Here is a 19108-nt window from a genome sequence, read left to right as displayed (position 1 = left end):
CCACACAATGCTCATGTTTTAACTTGCTTTGCACACGTATATATGAACCAAGAGCACATTTTGTTATTTATCTGTTCATTTTGAATAAAATACTAATTTTTATCTGCGAAATATCTCGTTGTTGTCTTGTGAAAATGTTGGTCCTCGTTCCATTTTAATTATCGATACTGTTCTCTCTTCAAATTATGTACAATATGCAAATAAGATCAAGTCTGAAAGTTCCTAATTGGTGAAGCTTTTCAAAGAAAATATTTTGGTACACTCCTTACCCTGTACTTTTATGCGACAGCTCTAGAACTAAAACGTGTCATTGCGTGTTTTCAGCGTACTCTTCAGCGCTAAAACAATATTTTCATCAATGCGTCAATGCTCCCAAATTTGAACCATTTCAATATCTTTTTCAAGAAAGTATATTATTTTGATAATGATTGTGTTAAGAGCCATATGTTTTTTGTACCAACTGATATATTTTCTTTCAAAAAATATGCAAGGTTCAAATGTAAATATATCTACCTCGCTTTATATCACCTGATATGATGAAAAAATTAAGCTTTAAGTTTTTTAAAGAAGAGTTTGGACGCATCATTAAAATGTATTAGTTAGGGTCTATTGAAACACTTATCAATCCATTCAAATAAAGTAAAAAAAAATATCGGTTTTTAAGTATTTTAATTAATGTTAATACATCAAAATCTGGGAGTTGCAAGAAGGAAGGCCCTTGACCCTTGTTGGAAAATATTTACTAGTACATGTAGTAACATCGCCATGCTTTTTCCGTTAAATGTTCCAATGTAGCATTTAAACTATTCACTAGCAAAGTGTTGATGTGTCTAAAACTAGTGATGTTCATCAGTATATGTAAAATTTTAAAATAACTGTCTTTTTTTTTTTTTTTTTTGGCATGCGGTGTGGTAGATGCTGAAAAACGCCTTTAGGCTACATTTATTGTCCACCACCTTTAAAATTGAATCGTATCTGTTAAAATATGAAGAATTTCAAATTTCAATTACGATCAAATTCAAATACACGTCGCCCACTGCCCAAAGGAAGAGGAAAACGATGCTCCATAGTTAATACATAGTCCTTTCATCAAGTTCCGACTTTTCAATGGTCATGACCGCATCCTGCATCAGCGACACCTCGCTGCACGGGTCATCGTCTGCGTGAAACGGTTTGGTGATTCGATCTTGTGAAACTTCTGTCCACGTGCCCTGGAAGGTGGAAAAGTTGGTACCTTTAAATCAGTTAAGCGGTTAATATAAAAAAAAGTGTGTGTGTGTGTGTGTGTGTGAGAGAGAGAGAGAGAGAGAGAGAGAGAGAGGCGAAATCGAAGCACATCAAAATTCTATGGATGCCTTACAGTACCTACCGGAAACAATTCCCCCGATGATCGTCTACACTCCACTTCCAGAGGAAAGTTATCGTAGAGAGACTGGAGCTGCGTAGACGTCTCATTTGTCCAAGGTATGGAGGAATAATTTTCCCTTAGGGACTTCTGCGGCGACGTGTCCGCTTGGAAGAATCTAGAATGTTGGTCAAATGCTCAAGTGAATACAATTTTCATTTTTCAATTGATATACAAAATCTGTGCAAAATACAAGTCGGCAATCGGACTCATCACAAAGAGTGGTCGCTATTTAATTGTTTTACAGGTATCAGAATCTCCTTTTTAATAGATTTTCACAAGTCATCGGGTTATTTGAGTAGGAGTAGCATGGTTTATAATTATTGACTGTCGTTGTAAAAAAGATTGGGGTCATCGTTGGAAAAGATTTTAACTTTTTTAAATTTTAGGTGCACTGCTACACAACGTCAACCACTTTCTTAGCGATTATTTGGAGTCTCCTACTAACAGTTTTAGTTTATTTTACGCAACCGAGAACTACAAGTAATTTCTTTATCAACTTTGTTGGTGGAAGAAAAGAATCATTTTTACAAAACATAATCCTTAGTTTTCAAGATAAAATAGGCATATACTTTTTCATATAGGTGAAGTATCTTGACAGCACCCCCGGGTCTATAGAACTCTTGCACACCTCCAGGTCCACTTTAGGATAGTAATGGACGTAGTTCACACACATCTCGTCAGCAATACTGAAACCACTCTGAGGAAACCAAAAGAAAAAAATGTGCATATCCATATAGATATATGTACCTACAAAGACGATCTTAAAGTGACATCTTACTGACAATATTATTATTATTATTATTAATTTATGCTTTTGGTGCGTCCTTACAGTCGGGAGGTTCATTAGTCTAAAGATTTATAAATTGGAATTTCATTGAATTGAGACTAAGGGCTACTTTGTTTGGAACATAAGAGCACTATATAACTGTTTGTTACCATGATAAACTGGCATGAATTTCAAACAATGCTGTTTGTAAATATTTCAACTCACCATGGTGACATTTTGTCTCTTCATCGTATTGTCCTCGCATATTGTTATCAGCCCATCTCCCTAAGAAAAAATCAACATCTCACTGCATTTATACAGTAAACGAATACGACACAGTCCTAAAAGATCCTAAAATATATTGTTTTTTAAACAGTGTCAAATATCACAAGATAAAAGCAGCATGGTAACATACCCATGGCACTTTGAATAAAGTATTTAGAGGTACGCAGTCCTCGTAAGACGTTTACATCGAAAAAAAAACATTTCAAGAAATTTTAACATTCCCTTTTAATCACCAAAAAATATTTTACCCAAAACTGTTGAGAAAATCGCGATCTTTATACTTGTTTTTGGGTTCTAAAATTCTAATTTAAGCTTTCAAGATATATCCACCAGTCTATATCTCTATTACGAAAGTTACTCAAAAATAAGTTTTTTTTTTGTTTTTTTGTTTTTTTTTTTTTTTTTGACTCGAATCTTTCGACTTGTAATTTTGACAGGAGCCCTATATGGTGTACATTGGATTTTAAGAGAAAAGTGCTGAACTTTCAGGAAAAAAGTAACGCTAATTATTTGTCCTTGAGGTTGAGAGGCATTAGATTCATCACAAATGCCTCAGAGTTGACCACTATTCACAATTACTCGTTATTTCTAGCGCACCAATGACAAATTCAAAATACATATATTTACCGGATAAACGAGTCTTGGTTCCGGTAGAAGACGGATTTCCTGAAAATGTGGACTGTAGTGGTTATCTCGGTTAAGTTCGGGCAGTTCCGTACCCTCCCTAATGTGCTTCGTGTAAACTCGGCGTCCAGTAAGATGTGTGTGTAGTTGAGATGCAAATATCTTAATTCCAGCTTTTGGAAGACCCTTGAAATAAGGGAAAAGGACTGACAGTAAGAATGGAAGTTTAAAAAACATGCTTTGATCTACGTAAACTGGGCACTCATTCCCTTTGTTACTAGAATCAGTATTTTATTTGTGACATATTTTTCATCTTTAACGTTTTTATTTCTACGGGAAATAAAACATCACGTCGACATGAACCCAAGCTAATCAATTTTACCCTCTCGGAAGTACCTTTTCTGTGCAATGAGACACGCAATGCCCGGAAAGTTTGAAGATCTCACGACCCGGTGGCACCGCCATCGCGTTGGAGTATATCAGCCCGAGCTCCATCACCCCGGCGTCGTAGGCGCGTAGCTTGGGTGTGTAGTGGAAACGGATCCCAGAGCTATCCACATTTCCTTTAAAGGACAAGCCTCATATTAAAAGGTCAGTACAAATTATGCCCATGTTTAACTGTGAACTGGTCCAACTAGCGTCGCCCATTGACCAAAATGTTTAACTATCTACTCCGGTCGCGGAAATTTCGTCTACATTTCTGTTTCCATGTAATAAGTTAGACTGGTCTTTAAAGACACATAGAGGCACAATTACGTCACTTTATTTTTTAATCAAATATGCGTGTTTTCGACGTGCATATGGCTATATTTTACTTGTTTGTTGAAGAGAAAATAATTAAAATATCTATATTTTACTAGTTTATTGAGAAAATAATAAAAAAATAAATATTAAAATGAAAGCCGTTACAAATCTGGCCAATATATGAAACATGTGCAGCCGAATAATATTTTATTTTCACCAAGACAGAAGATATGGATACCAAACAATAAAGATATTCACAGAAAACCCACCTTTTAGTCGGTCAGGGTTGTTATAATGAACCTCTAACAACACAAAAGTTGAATAGGAAGGGCCGCCAACGGAATAGCCAGCTTCTAACGGGTAAACAAAAGGCTGAAAATTTAATGCAGATTTTGGTTAGTATTTCAAAAAATAATTATACTGGTTTTGTGATTGCAAAAGAAGAGCCAGTAGCAAACAGGTTCAAAGAACTTCAAGGACCTAACTTCCGACAGTGGCTAATCTGAGAGCTTTTTTATGAAACTTTTAGTCTTGAAGGCTGCATGGACGTTAAAAACGTATTAGTGGAACACTTTCAGAGGCAAGGAATTGCACTTGATTTCTTAAAATTTCTTCAAAAAAAAAAAAAAAAAAACTAAGCCTGAAGCTTTTTTCTCAGTCGGTGTGAACAGCGCTCTCTTTCCATTACATTTGCTATGCAACGTCTACTAAAAAACTTAACTTTTAACTTGATATAAGGATATGGTATGATATGATATGATATGAGTATCTTAATCACTCACTTGTGCGCCTTTGGCCCAAGCTCCAATCACTCGGGTGCAGCTTTTCAGTTGTTCTGGTTTTGTCTCCGCGTGACACAGCGCGTTGTAGCTGGGGACTACTTTGTTGGGCGGAACTTCACAGTGGAACACCTCCATGTGGTGAACTAAATGCTCGTTTCCTGGCTTAATCACTGCCTCGAACTTAGGATAGAACACACCTGTTAGTGTTATGATGAAACATAAAAGTTTTTACAAATGCAAATCTTATCTAATACCGGCACTCCAGAGATTTGTGCATTCAAAAGCTCAGATCTTCATGTTGTCCGCAAGGTTTTTACGTTCTGAAGAGAGGTATCGGTTATGATTATTCGTCTCCCTGAATTTGATTTATGGCGACAACTATTCAAAGCTAAAAACACGTGTAGGTTCAACTTTTGTAATCGAAGGGTTTACCTTCGCATCTGGTACTCAGTTGTCAGGTAGGTTCAAGTTTTGTCATCAAAAGGTTTTATTCCTCACCTTGAAAGCAGTTAACATGCAAAATAACCCTACTGGTAGATGGAGGTCATAATGCTAGGACTGGACTGAAGGGGAGTAAAAAAAATTACACTTGGACGGCGTCCTTTCTGCGTCCTTTGTGCGACCATGAAACTGGCTTTGGGTACAGAATGAATGTTCAATGATTGGCCAGTTGTCGGCACAAAGTATTTTTTTATTCTCAAACGGGGCCGTACCACGAGAGGCAGAAAGGACGCCGTCCAGTGTATAGGGGGCTTTCCACAGCTATAATTCTGCCAACCTACCTGCACGATGTGGTGTTTTGCCGTGAGACGCGGCATGGTGGCCACGTAGCACCAATATGTGGTCTCTTCCGCTGGCACTGTTACCTGATCATGGGGACAAAATCAATCAAATTTAGGTCCTTAATAACCCTTGCTCTTCGTGATTAGATCAATTTGCATGTGTAACTCAACAGGTTTCAGTTAAAGGGATAATAAATCTTCGTTTTGGCCAAAAAATGAATTTCCCTGGAGTAAACAACAATTTTCCCATACTTACCAATGGTTAATGAATCCATTTTTACATTCAAAGTTAGTCCCTGGTTTTTTTCTAAAAAGTTTTTTTAGAAAAGTATAAAGTATAGTCATCTATGGAGGTGACGTGGTCTAAAGACAAGCTCAGATATCAGAATAATACATGTAGCTATAACTGCCGTTTTTGTGGTAAAGCAGAATGTATTATATTTCTGTGAGTTGTTCACAATGTTTTTATTGTGAAATATAGAACTCATTCGAAGAGTTATTATCCCTTTAAGATTCGCGGGATTCTTTTTTATTAGAATGAAAAGGATACTTTTGCGACGTATAGACTTTTGAGTATGGAATTACATGTAGGTACGTCGTCATAACAATAAATAGACAAATTCATAATAATAAATAGACGAATTTTGCAAATATCTTGCTCCACATTCCAACTTGAAGCTTATATGCGTGGTTTATTTTAAACACAACAAACGACAATTCATTAAGTCTTTTTAGATTGTTTCCAAAAGATTGTAAGCATTCACTGATTTATGATTGCCCGATTTAAATGGGTACGACCGACAAAAATCAAATCAACCCAACTTTGCATTGATCATCATTTGGAATGAGAGAAAATAACGTTCGGTTAAATATAAGATTTATCATGCTTTTCTTTCATCGAGTTCATAGATATTAGGCCTACTCACATTCGGTGCCAGAATTTCGAAAGTGTGGGCGTCGTCGGGCAATGAGGGCAACTCTATGCCTGGTTTGAGAAGCTGCACTCTTTGGAGGATTGGTGACGTATGGGAGACATTAACGCCATCTGGTGACGCGATATTACCGTCTGCTGTGTAAAACAGAATATGTGTGGTTCCATTCTAAAAAGATAAAAATGAAATAAAACAACGGAATCTTTTAAGTTAGAAATCAAAGAAATGTAAATAGTCTTTACCTTTTTTTATACTGTAATCATACAAACTCTTTTATCTTAATTTCAGTACAAAAATGGTAGGCCTATCATATGAGGAACAAAGTCACACGTCCGGTAAATAATAACCAGAAATAGCATGCAAGATGCCTATATCGGTACCAGATAACTATTCTCTTGTTGTGGTCTTAAATGCATGTACAGAAAAACTTCTGTTATAAATTCCTTAAGTTACAGTCGTATACGGTCAATCAATGTTGAATATCATCCTCTACGAAATCTAATTGCGTTTTTGATATCAGAAAAGAAGACAGAAAAAATATTTACAACTACGCATTCTTTAAACAAAAGGTAAAGCTTGAATAAGGTTAACAAATGTTTATCAGAGATATTTGATGGTAACTGGCAGGTGGGCAAACACTGGTTAATTACGGTGAAAACAGATCGATTGCACTCAGTGCTTTTATAAACAATTATTTTCAACCTACGTCAATGACGTAATCATGACGGTCACATGTGTCATACGCCCTCTCGAACGTAAGCTGTGTCTGTTTTTCTTCCTTCGATAGACCAATAAGCCGATAATCCTGACCTTTATCCCGATGAAGAATACTTTTGTTGTCACTCCAATAGTCCTGAAATATAATTCAATACTACATTACCAAAATAAGTCGTTTTTATCTCGTAAAGTTTGTATAACATTATAAGGACACAGCGGGAGTTTTTCCCTCTTTTTTACCTTTAGTTATTTAATATTTCAATTATTATTATTATTATTTAATATTTAAATTATTATTATTATCAATTTGTGTTATCAAAATCAAGTAAGTAACACATCTGATAGGTATTGGATTACTACGATTCCCCATGCTTTGAACAGGTAAAATTGGTGAAAATATCTCTAAAAGAAATGTCATTTTTGTCAAATGTCAAAATAAAAATGAATGAATCTTGGCTGTAAGGGAGATATTACAACCGAGTACTATGCCAAAGTCTAATACAAAGAAAGCCTTAACGAATGTAACAGATATATTAAAGCGGCTCCGCTGACACTTGATCAATGCTCAGTCAGATTCATTCGATGGTTGTGCGCGTATTTAAATCTAAGATAAGAGTAGATTTGAGTGGACGGCATCTTATCACTGTTTAATTAAATTACGATAATTATTACTCCTCTAAAGCCCTGATGTCACTACGTTCTTGTTTAATCAAACAACAAATATAATGAAATACATAAAGCCTCAAGTTTTATCTAAATAAATGAGCGTGAAATATACAAATTCAAATAAAACTTATTGCGCAGTGTGAGTGTTATTGGCGCGATTGATGCATTTTATGGAAGGTCTTTTTAAATTTGGCTAAATTTTTTTTCTTCAAACAGACACGCCACGTTATGTCAATGGAAGAAGTGTAAAATAATTACCAGGGTTATCATACCATTAAACACTCGAAGTTTTACTAAACTCTGAAAAGGTTAAAGAGTGTCTTTTAAACCAGTAATTATTCAAGTTGGTAAGTGAACTTGTACCATCGTTTAATGAGCATGAAATACTGTATTCTGAATTAGATGCATACGTTTCAAACCATACCGTACCTGAAAATGTGATTTTCCTTTCAGGTCGCTCCACAATAACGCCCAGTCGGTATAAGACGTCTGCCCGTAGTCAGAAAACCCAACTCCGATTCCTGATACCAATTTCGGAACGGTTACTTGAAAACGTATTGTTTTTTCATGACTGTTTATACCCCACTTTAAAACGGATTCAGCATCTAAATTAACCATGAATGGAAACTCTTCTTTTTTATCCACCAAATCGTCCGTGTATGTGCTCTGGTAATTTGGTCCTTCTGTTATTACGTCTAAACGTTCCTTGGCTCGCGCCAGTGTCTTTATTATTGACTTCACGCTCGCGCCCGAAACCATACCCCTAGGCTGTGGCAGCGTTAGAAGTATCACTAAAGTCAGTAGAATATATATCTGTATAACACTATTGCTGGCCACAGGCATCGTTCTTGTATCCAGGAGTTAGTCAATTGATAATACGATGTTTAAGCCTCCTGGAGTTATCTTTAAGGGCACAAAGTAAGGAGGAAATCTAAATACCCCGGGGCTTTTACGCCTACTGCTCGTGGCAAATGCCAAATCGATCGGTTGCTGTCTGTGTTATGTAATTCTGTATCTTTTCCCTTTTGGTATTCTGCTTTACCATAAAGAGAAATTATCCACACGTATTATAACCCCTGAAGCAAACCCACAGGCAAGTAATGTCGTGGAATGCACGAGCCAAAGAAGACGATTTCTTGAAATAAACGTTCGAAATATTTCAGCCTACTGTGCTCTAACCCTCTTCAGTATCTCAAGCAAGAAGATGCATTAGATTAAGGGCTGTATACATACGTTATTATATACCCGTAAGATACACAATTCTTCTACGATCACCACCTATCTGTTGTACAGTACGATTTTCTTGATCACATTCCCTGACAAAAAAGAGGCGCTTTAATAAAAGAAATCCTGTAAGTCCTTTTGTGCTTTGACTGAATCCAGATTTTTTTCTTTTATACGTCGTCTTAGTGGGATTAAGGTTGGGCACGTCATTCTACATTATCGAATGGTTCTATCTCTTTGCTGAATCATATTTCCACTTATTAGCAAGACCTCAGAAAGCCATTCAGTCTAAGGATAGAAACCATGAATGAAAATCTCCTAGCAATCAAAAAAGACGACGATTATTGCCAATAAACTTCGAAAGGATTGATCAATCAGCTGCTTATTGTTTGCACGAGAAAGCTGTTTGCCAATAACGCTGCTCTCTTTAAGTCCTTAATTTGCACCTTGACGACACCGATCCTAGAATATATACCGCGTTAGGGCTGTAAAGTATCTTTGGGGCCCTGTAATCCGGACACTGAATGATCTCTCTTTTCTTATAATGATGATCTGCTAGGAATACGACCACAGGAGAAAAAAATCAGACCAGAAGACTCGATTAATTTAGGTTTTCATATGCATTTGTTGGTAAATTGAAAGCAAATTGAAGTAGAAGTATTATTTCCTTTATTCATCAAGTACCCCATTGCGGAGATGAATGTTGAGTGGCAAATGATTTCGTCTTTCACCTTGTGTTTTCATAGACCGTTTAAGATACAAACGTGGTTTTCTTTTCTCCGGCTTTGATTTAATCTTCGAAATACGTGAAGGCCGACAGGGATACGTCTACTTCCGACTTTCATTAATTGCGTAGGAGGCATTCTGCAGTCTCCCAAGGTATTTCATTTATACTGCCATTTATTACTTCTTTGTGTAAACCATTAAAAAAAACGTCACTTATAAGTCACTTATGGTTGAAGGTTACACATTATGCAGAGTATATTTGAAGATATTGCTCGGCACACATTCTATTGCCTATTCAAAGAAAAAAAGAAAAATAGGTCCACTAGGAGACCTATTTTATCATGATCGTCTTTGCATGATTTAGGACTTCTGGTTGTGCCCTTGGAAGTTGGAAAGTTCTTCATTTAAAAAAGACATAGGGTTCTGTCAGTACATCGAATATTTTTTAAACACGTAAAGTAAGATTTTAAAACAAAACAAAAAGAAGCAACACAAAACGAACCTTTTTGCTTCTGCTTACTAATGTTCTTGTGGCCCAATTCATTAACAAGCGTTTATCACTCATCAATACAGAACAGCCTGTCGAAAAAAAATCTTCACAAGTCATATTTCTTATAGTTTATGAAATGCTTTATTTACAAAATGTACAAATTCTACATACATGGCATTGTTTCAATCGCCTATAAAACGGCTTTATTTTGATGCAATTAGACCAACAAGTGAATCTGAAGGGGTTCCTTGTTGCACAAAACATAAGAGCGCGACCATTTCTTGGGTTTCCAATTTATGGCGGCATCCTAAGCAATAAGATTTTGCCACAGTCCACCTAGCGGGGAACTCCTTAACTATTTGCCAATTTTTCGTGTTTGCCTTCTTTTTCAGTGTCCATTTTAAAAAAATCCCACTCATATTAATACCATTTCTTGCTTTCTTCTGTTTACAGTAACATATTACAACATTTATACACAGCATTAAATATCGAAAAGAATGAACATGTTTCAATGAGTAACATCTTACGTACGTTACTACAAGGCACCTTATATTTACAGCCAAGAGACTAGAGAGATAGTACGTTTAAATGCATTACAATATTGCCAGTACTTGTGTGATATGATTTTTGCAACACCTGGTCTAAAATAAGTCTCCCAAATGAGGGAAGAAATACCATATTCACTGTATATTTTCAAATAATCTCTTTTGAAAACCCTGTAAAACACCCAGCCTAAATGTGTACCATGAATGTTTTAACTGAGTTAGCACAATACTGATATAATATCCATGTGCTTTTGCATTAGCCGCAAGCCTTGCGTTACATAGGGGGGTTATCGTGTAACTTTGAATATAACACTCTCTATCCATCTATCGTACTGTACGTATTTAACCCGTTCGACCAACATCGGGTGTTTCCGTGATTGTAACGCCTCGCTTCATTTTCGCTGTTAAAAGCCGTTATGAAATGACAACAGTATGCGTAGTGTCTTTTCCATGCTTTTTCAACTTTTTCTTTTGGCGATGTTTTTTATGACTGTCGGCCTCCGCCGTTGCTGCTGTTATGTCAGATACTCTTTGCTTCTTCCTGCAAAAGAGAGGTTATATTATACGGTGACAATAACGACTTGAGTTCTGGATCAAATGGGTCAGTAAACGAGATTTTAATGTTGAAATTTATTAAATCCACAATTAATGTATTGATAAAACTTTAACAGGAATTCTTTGTGGCTACAATGAAGTGTTAGCAGTTGGGTAGTTTAATTATCGAGAAAAAAAAACAAATCAAGAAAATATATTTAACAAAGATATTCAGAAGAAAATCTGCTAGGCCTTATTTAAGTACCACTCACTTGTGCTTTTTGACTTTGCTTGGTAACGGTGGTGCGTCCCCTTTTTCAGCTTGGGAGATTGTGGGAATTGGTGGTGCTGGAGTCACAGGTCTAGAAATGAAAAGAGAATGAAATAAGTTTTTAAAGTCATGTACATATGTATACACACTTTAAAACAACAATCTGTATTTTTTTCTCGCTTGAAATATTGGAATACTTAAAGCTACCGATTTTCTCGATTTAAGAAGGGTCCTACAGTTGAGTGACAAAATATTAAGCGAAAGGAATAAAATAAGAAGTTATTCAGTCACACGAGCATTTGTATTAACCAGTTATTTAATTCGTGATCGTTGTTAAAAACAGATATAAGATTATGTATAACAATGTTCCAGACATAAAATCATGCCATCAACATTATATTTCAAAGTGATCAAGGCAACAGGTAATGGTCCAAAGCTCTGGGAAAAGTTTGATAACAAATATTCAGTCGTGAGCACTATGCTTTGAAATATGAAAAACATTACAAGGAAAACTATATTCATATTCATAAAACTCAAGCGCATAATGCATATTACGTACGGTGCATCCTCTTCCACCGGTATGATAACTGAAGTCATCCAACACGGGCAGCACATGTCTAGAAAGTAAATAAATTAAATATATCACTAAAAATAAGCATCAGATCCAGGTATGCCTACATGTACAAACACAATGCATGCGATTTTGAATAAATTGAAAACAGTAAGAAAATAAGCGAAGATATTGAGTCGCATATGCTTGTGGAGTGGACTATTACTGTGATCAGTTAAAGAGGAGATAGTAATATTAACACTGCATTTAGGCAAGACTAAGGAAAATGCATTGAAAGGGATTTTAAATTCATAACATGTAATTTTTGTCTTTTTTAATATATTTTCATTTTTGTTGTAGTAGACCTTTTTTCAAAATGATTGAACAATGTAATTTTTCAATATACAATGTGAAAAAGATGCATTAATTAATTTGGACCAACTATCAGTGTGTTCTTCAGCTATAAAAGAAATGTCTGTGCGCGTATCCAAACACACGCACTCGTACACACACACACACACACACACGCACACGCACACATGTAATGCAATTTTACTCACTTTTCCCCGTGGCCCGCTTCATTTGCACGCATGCACAGCACCAGCAAACTGCCCAGATAAACAGGAGAAGCATGAGAACGAATAACACTGCTCCTATTGCTATGAATATTATCTCATCCCTAGTGAGAGCCTTAGGTGGCGCTTCTGTCACCTTGTCTACCTGTCCTGTGTTATCGCCGGTGCATTCTGCAAAAGAAAGGCAATGTCACTGTAAAAATATGGTACATTGGTACACGTACCACACTGAGCGTTATTTCTCATAAAAGGCGAGCTACCAGTAGGCCTATCATTGGATTAAGCTCGTCGTATTATGTACTATTTTAGGCAACGGACCATTGATGGCGTAAAAAGGGTCAGTAGACGAAATTTGCTTTATTTCTGTGTTTTAGACATGCGATGTATTAACCAGTTAAATTAACAGGTTATTTTTTTCATTTTTTTACAATAGCATCCAAGATTTTTCTGGGTTCAATTGTCAACTTCTCAAAACCAATCCCCAGTGCATTTTGTTTAATTTGAAAAAAAGTTCGAAAATATCTTATTTCTTCACAATTAGTCGCTTGTTCGCCGACTAACAAATTAGCGGGTACGTATGGTATTAGTGTAACATACATATCAATATCAAAGAGTGTAATCGAATACAGGTTAGGAAGCAAATTGATCTAAGAAAAAAAATGTGACTGACATTGTTGAAAAATGTGGAAGAGTAGGGACAACATTCCCTTGGACTCACCTGGTACAGCTGCCTCAGTGACATTAATGAACACCTTGTCCACCAACTCTCCGTTATACATGCAGTGATAGTACCCTGTGTCCTCCGGCGCCAAGGAGGTGAACGCCAGCGTGAACTGGCTGTGAAATGTCTGGTTGCTCCCAGGGTTCACTGCGTACCACTGGACGTTACTGGCGTCTCTACCTCCTTTGCTGCAGCCGAAATATTCAAATGTGCTTCCTTCCACGAAGACTCCGGTGTAAGACAATTCCACCACCCCACCTATAATCATAAAAAATAATAATGATAAAAAGATTGATGGCTTTATAGAAGACTTTTTATGAATGTGAAGACAAGCCTCTTATTTTCATATTATATCGCTTGTGGAAGTAGTAGGTTTCACACCCTCGTTGTGGTGCCTCGAAAGTAGATTCTGTAGTGAGTAATCTATTGATGAATTATTGGGCGTAATTTTGGTGCTGAATGTAACTGAATATCTCAAGTAAAACTGAGTTTTTCAAATATAAAATATTTCTCAATTTTAAGATTTTCATTTTACACAGAAACAAGAATCCACGTCAGAGTTCTTACTTTGTTGGGCCGGAACATCCAGACACACAAAATCAACCACATCTCCTTCAAGGTTGCAGTAATAACAGGCAGCGTCGCTAGCAGCCACCGACTGGAACTCGAGGTCAGGATTTGACGTGAACAGAGACAGACTGTAATCAATCGGGTCTTCTTTGAACCACGAGAGGGCGCTGCTGTTGCGACTGGGCGTGTTACACCCAAGGTAGAGAATCGACGTCCCCGGTAGGAAGGTTCCGCTAAGAGAGGGCTGGCTCACGCCTAAACGTAGGGATAAAATTTGATGTTATATATTTCACATGCTAGATACATTTACGCACACAAATGTTCATATGCATATGCCTATAACACACTAGACTTAAATACACATTTTATTGATACATATCATTTGTTGCAAGTACCAATATGCACATTACGAAAAACGCTTCTCCAAAAAGCTGAACACATGGGCAAATGATTAAATGTAATATCTTTAAAAACTGTTTGATGAGCCCTGTGCCAAGCAAAATGAGCTACTACTAGCAGATCAGCCCACATGCATCGCCTCTTTCACACATAAAAGCCCGCTTATTCGTCAGGGAGACACTGCAATTGTGATGATGCTGAATGCGATCATATATAACACAGAATATGCACGAAAGTCTAGGTAATAACTGTTATACAAGTGTTTATTTCACTTCGACCGGGTTTCAACCGTACTAAACAGACAGTCGTTGATCCCCATCGCTGAAACTGAAGGCAAGAGTACACGTGGACCACGCCCATCCAACCCCTCCCACCCCAATCCCCTGCCCACAAAATATATCCTATGCGTTGCGAAGTAGCCTTAGACCTATTGAGTTACTGCGTGGTGTAAAATTTAAATTTTGTATATTCAGGTGTATAGTAAATATTAAGCTGTATAGTAAATATAGTAAATATATACCCACCAGTGGCACAGGAGCAAAGGAGAGCCAACAGGCCTACTCTCAGCAGACATTCCATGTTGATGTTGATATTCTGGAAATAGTCAAAGAACATACTAGTAGGGAAAATCAATGTGCAAATACATTTACTACTAACTCCTAACATGGGTGTTTACAAATTTAAATACGAATATATGTGACTATTCAATCATGACAAATATTTAGCCGTCTATGCTATCTATATACGCGTATAGTTCTCTGAGGCAGATGTGTTAATCAATTGAGGAAACAATGGGAATTTGTAGATTAATATTCTCGCTTGTGCACCACGTTGGACTGCTATTTTTACAAGATGTGAATGTTTATTATGAGATTTGATGTGTCACCTTTAAACAGTGTGCTACACACTATTGCTACTTGTACTCAATGCATTTGGGACCAAGGAAGTAGTAAGTATCCAGTTACTTCCTTGCTTGGACCCATCAAGTCAATATCAAACTCTTTTTTCGACCCCTATTTATATCCACTTAAAACACCACTTAATATAGAAGCCTGTGTAGAGATTTAATAACAATAATCTGAGATAATCTTTTGGCTTCATTTAGATCAATAAATTGTCAACGATCTGAACACTTCCAAATGTGAAATCGATCGCAATGGGTTATTTTGATTAGAATCGCTGTAAGTCGTCACCTGTAACCTACCCTACCTATTAATCTTATAATCAGAGAGTCATTACCTTTGCGTTTTAATTATCCCCTATATACTCCATTAACAGTCTGCTATAATCTCTGGAAGTCGACGTTTATTTCATATTACGAGAAATAAAATGGAGGACCGAACTGAATAACCAAACCGGTTGCTAAGGGGGAACAAAAGAGTAAACAGCAACAAGACAGTATTGTGCTATTCAGGCAAAACGGACATCTTTGTTGTAGGGATAATAATAGTTTGAAGGAGGGGGGAGAGCGGCACTGACGTCACGCTGTTGTGTGTATTATGATTTTCACCTGAGCGGTGATAATGGTCCGCAGTATTTAAAACGCGATCGAGGAAATGTCATTAAAAGTGAAGAAATACTGTACTGTAGGTTTATAAGATATGAATGTACGGGAAAATATGCCCTCTAAATGCCGAGTAAGCCTACCGTATTTTACTTCTCAACTTCGTCGGACTATCATATTTAATGACGATTGTGTATTAGTCACGACCAAAAATTGATACATTTAGATTAGGGTATAAAAATTAATAACAAATTTACTACTACCTTCACTTGGAAGTTGCATTTCAGTTACCTCAAAATAAAATCAATTCCATAATAGCCATAAGATACCTGCACTGGGGTAAGTACTAGTACTAGTACATGTACATGTACGAGTATTACATGTACATGTTTATGGTATATATTCTTTCAGTTTTTACATGCCTCTCTGACTCTTTAAATGCTTACATACGGACCTGGGGCGCGAAGTGAAACAATAAGGATCCAATATCATTAACTGAGTCTTTTAATCTCTCAATCAAGATCAATAACCAAATCAATGGCTACGTCTTAATGGCAATATCGTTAGACTCCCTTGCGATTGATCCACAACACCTTTATTTACAGTGTCTAAATGGACTGTATACGTTATGCCTATTGTGTATTCAGTTCATCTTAGCTTTTAGTTATGATAGTTGCGAACAATGCCGGTAGAAAGAGCTAACCGTGATTCATGATATTTCAGTAATGGTAAAATGAAAGAGTTCGAAATCCGATACTAAATGGGTAAAAATACAGTAGAAATAGTCAAAACTGCTCCCGAAAGAGCAAATTTTTACAGAAATTATTATTTATTTAAATTGATGCTATATTTTTTGTATATCACAGAGTGAAAATCAAATGAATGACTTGTCAACATGTTTTTAATTGATAATTTAACGTGTGCATTGTAAGCAAGCTTTTTAGCTATAGGTCATAATCGTTTTGTTAAAATGGAAGCTAATATCATTAATAAGCAGAGGGGAAGCCTGAGTGACAGGAACGGAACATGTAGTCCTAGGAATGGCTGTTCGGGGTCCCATGTGATTAGTACAGGTTAGGGTTAGTCGTAGTATTGAGGTTAGTATATGGGACGAATGAAAGAAAAAGGGAACAGACTACAGTCCCTAGCGGACTACAATTTCTGTCACATCGTTCGGCTCTAAAATGGCTTACAGAATGACATCACTTATAAAGAGATAACTTCTTGCTTTTAATGACCTTGTTATCAGTAACAACACATGAAACGCGCCTGACACGACATTTCCAAATTAGTAGAACTCGGTAAAATACGCCAAGTGGAAATTTGCTTGTAGTGAAAGCTACCCGATTTCATGTTGGACGAGCAGTAAGGAGACAAGGGAAAGAAGAAAAAAATAAAGGTGAAGAAAAACAAACAACAACAACGAGAAAAAGACTGCACCATTCAAGAAGTAAACTAATTATGTTTACATAATGAAAATATGAATGATATTTTAATATTTTCACATTTAATTGTCGATAATAAACATCTGGATAAACCAAATTATGTGAAGCAAATATCAAGTGTTTCTAAAAATGGATTCGTTGTACTCGTGTAACATCATTATTATTATACCAGGACACTAGATATTCAAAAATATTTTCTGGCTATTCGCTAGATATGTGCATTTTTTGTATTATCTAGAATTTGAAATAAATAAATAAATAAATTTGGCCTCGGATAAAGAGTGAAAGGTCAACAATTTTGTGTCGTGCGCGATGTGCAATGGTGCGCACACGCTCTTGCGTGCCAGAACAGTAAGATCGTGACTTTCTCCATCCTGAAGCTAATTCACTGGTATCATTTATACCTCTAAAACCCACGTCTTTGGTCTGAAATGACTACTGAATTATTGCCAGTGCATAATGTCTGAAAAGAAAGTCAAAACATCGCAGTTAAATTAAGTGTGAGAACACTTCATCATGTATCAAAATGTAACATAGAAACTTTTATTCAGATATCAACTTTTCGTGTTATCATTGTTTTTATCTTCAGCTAAAACCTTCTAAACTTTTTTTTTTTTTGCTGGACAGAACTGTGCACAGAATTAGCCAGGGAAATATATGTGAATATGTAGTGAAAAGCATTTTTCTGTGGGTCCTGGTATATATTGTAGAGGGTAGCTAAAGGGGTACGGTCTCAGATATTTCTTCCTCAATATACTGGGCTGCCCGATGTAGATTGACAGCACTCGCGAGCAAATACACTTTCTCGTAAAAAATTAAATCCCAGTACTACATGTAGTAGTCACGATATACTTCAATCATTAAATTAAAAAAATCTGCTGATTCCTTCCTGAAGGAGATTATATCTACTAAAACTTATTTTGACACAGAACATGTGAGGAAACTGCACGTCTTTAGGTTAACTGCAGCATGAGTTAATCCACACTGAATGATCATGTGTTATTCGTATTGCAGCCGAAGGTATAGAATTCTCTATTACATAATTGCATCATGGGTCAGTGCTGGGGCGAAGCCGGGGAGGGGAAAAGGGGGGACGAAGGACGAGTGGAAGTGGGGAGGGGTGGGGAGGGGAGGAGAGGAGGAAGAGGACTACAAAAAAATATCCACCAGAGACCAGCTTGGGGATGACGTCATTTTATCAGAAAATTGCAGACTAATATCTGTGAATATTCTTTCTGTAGAGGTGTATGTAGATATGGGGACGTTGTAAAAACCCTCCATCAATGATACATATTTTTTAGTCTAGACATTATATAATGTATATCAAACTGTATATGGTAATCACTCTGCGGATTACTTCTTGTATTTGTATTTGATCATGCCCGGATGTAGGGCGATAGTCAATAAACTTCTGATTCTGATTCTGATTCTATTTTGCCATCAATGATACATATTTTGCTTTTCTTTTTCCTTATTTATTTATTTATGTCCAAACAGGGCAAAGAGTAAGTACACGAATGCGACTTGCTGCCTTGAAATAGTTCAATATATCGAATTTCTGTTACTTTTTTATTAAAGACTGATGTGGATTTGTCCCATTCATTCATTCATTCATTCATTCAGAACATTGTACGATTTTGTTAACCAGTATTTTACTCTTGGTATTCCCTACTGAATCCATTCGCCATCGCTTACCAATGAAAATCATCATGCTAGACCTCGTATTTTTTATTTTCAGCAAACCTTTTTCAGATATTAATCAAGACAAATATAAGATACACGAAAGCTACAAGACAGAAATGAACTTTAATCACGAAAAATGCATTCCTTAAAATCCCCATATGGAAT

The 19108-nt window shown here is 36.4% G+C and overlaps 3 protein-coding genes across 3 annotated transcripts in view; all 3 read right to left on the bottom strand.

The window, feature by feature from the left end:
* The window catches only part of LOC106173920 (zinc finger CCCH-type with G patch domain-containing protein), a 118188-nt gene that overhangs the window by 19438 nt on the left and 79642 nt on the right, over nucleotides 1-19108 (bottom strand). The window lies entirely within an intron of this gene.
* LOC106173926 (dopamine beta-hydroxylase) lies at nucleotides 706-9061 on the bottom strand. The gene is made up of 12 exons (XM_013555265.2): nucleotides 8136-9061; nucleotides 7030-7176; nucleotides 6318-6491; nucleotides 5392-5475; nucleotides 4610-4789; nucleotides 4097-4199; nucleotides 3480-3646; nucleotides 3087-3269; nucleotides 2400-2459; nucleotides 1978-2105; nucleotides 1370-1523; nucleotides 706-1211 (listed from the first exon to the last, which is right to left on the bottom strand). Exons 1-12 carry the CDS (start codon nucleotides 8547-8549, stop codon nucleotides 1071-1073), a joined length of 1935 nt encoding a protein of 644 aa, XP_013410719.2. The 5' UTR covers nucleotides 8550-9061; the 3' UTR covers nucleotides 706-1070.
* On the bottom strand, nucleotides 10999-15696 carry LOC106173931 (uncharacterized). The gene is made up of 8 exons (XM_013555271.2): nucleotides 15551-15696; nucleotides 14836-14905; nucleotides 13910-14167; nucleotides 13340-13600; nucleotides 12607-12792; nucleotides 12056-12113; nucleotides 11498-11587; nucleotides 10999-11232 (listed from the first exon to the last, which is right to left on the bottom strand). The coding sequence occupies exons 2-8, from the start codon at nucleotides 14888-14890 to the stop codon at nucleotides 11106-11108; spliced, it is 1035 nt and encodes a 344-aa protein (XP_013410725.2). The 5' UTR covers nucleotides 14891-14905; nucleotides 15551-15696; the 3' UTR covers nucleotides 10999-11105.

This window comes from Lingula anatina, chromosome 3 (genome assembly GCF_051362555.1).
Source record: "Lingula anatina isolate TDL-2025a chromosome 3, LinAna3.0, whole genome shotgun sequence".
Classification (NCBI taxonomy): Eukaryota; Metazoa; Brachiopoda; class Lingulata; order Lingulida; family Lingulidae; genus Lingula; species Lingula anatina.
Note: the sequence above shows the minus strand (reverse complement) of the source record. Positions and strands in the feature narration are given on the sequence as shown.

What these genes read in the sequence shown, in the direction of transcription:
- LOC106173926 (XM_013555265.2), bottom strand. Translation starts at nt 8,549, where the DNA reads ATGCCTGTGGCCAGCAATAGTGTTATACAGATATATATTCTACTGACT. An exon ending in CAACCCTGACCGACTAAAAG is followed by an intron (nt 3,647 to 4,096) that starts GTGGGTTTTCTG and finishes TGTCCTTTAAAG; the next exon opens with GAAATGTGGATAGCTCTGGG. An exon ending in CATCGGGGGAATTGTTTCCG is followed by an intron (nt 1,212 to 1,369) that starts GTAGGTACTGTA and finishes TCCACCTTCCAG; the next exon opens with GGCACGTGGACAGAAGTTTC.
- LOC106173931 (XM_013555271.2), bottom strand. Translation starts at nt 14,890, where the DNA reads ATGGAATGTCTGCTGAGAGTAGGCCTGTTGGCTCTCCTTTGCTCCTGT. An exon ending in CCTTTGCTCCTGTGCCACTG is followed by an intron (nt 14,168 to 14,835) that starts GTGGGTATATAT and finishes CCCTACGTTTAG; the next exon opens with GCGTGAGCCAGCCCTCTCTT. An exon ending in CCGGTGGAAGAGGATGCACC is followed by an intron (nt 11,588 to 12,055) that starts GTACGTAATATG and finishes TTTCATTTCTAG; the next exon opens with ACCTGTGACTCCAGCACCAC.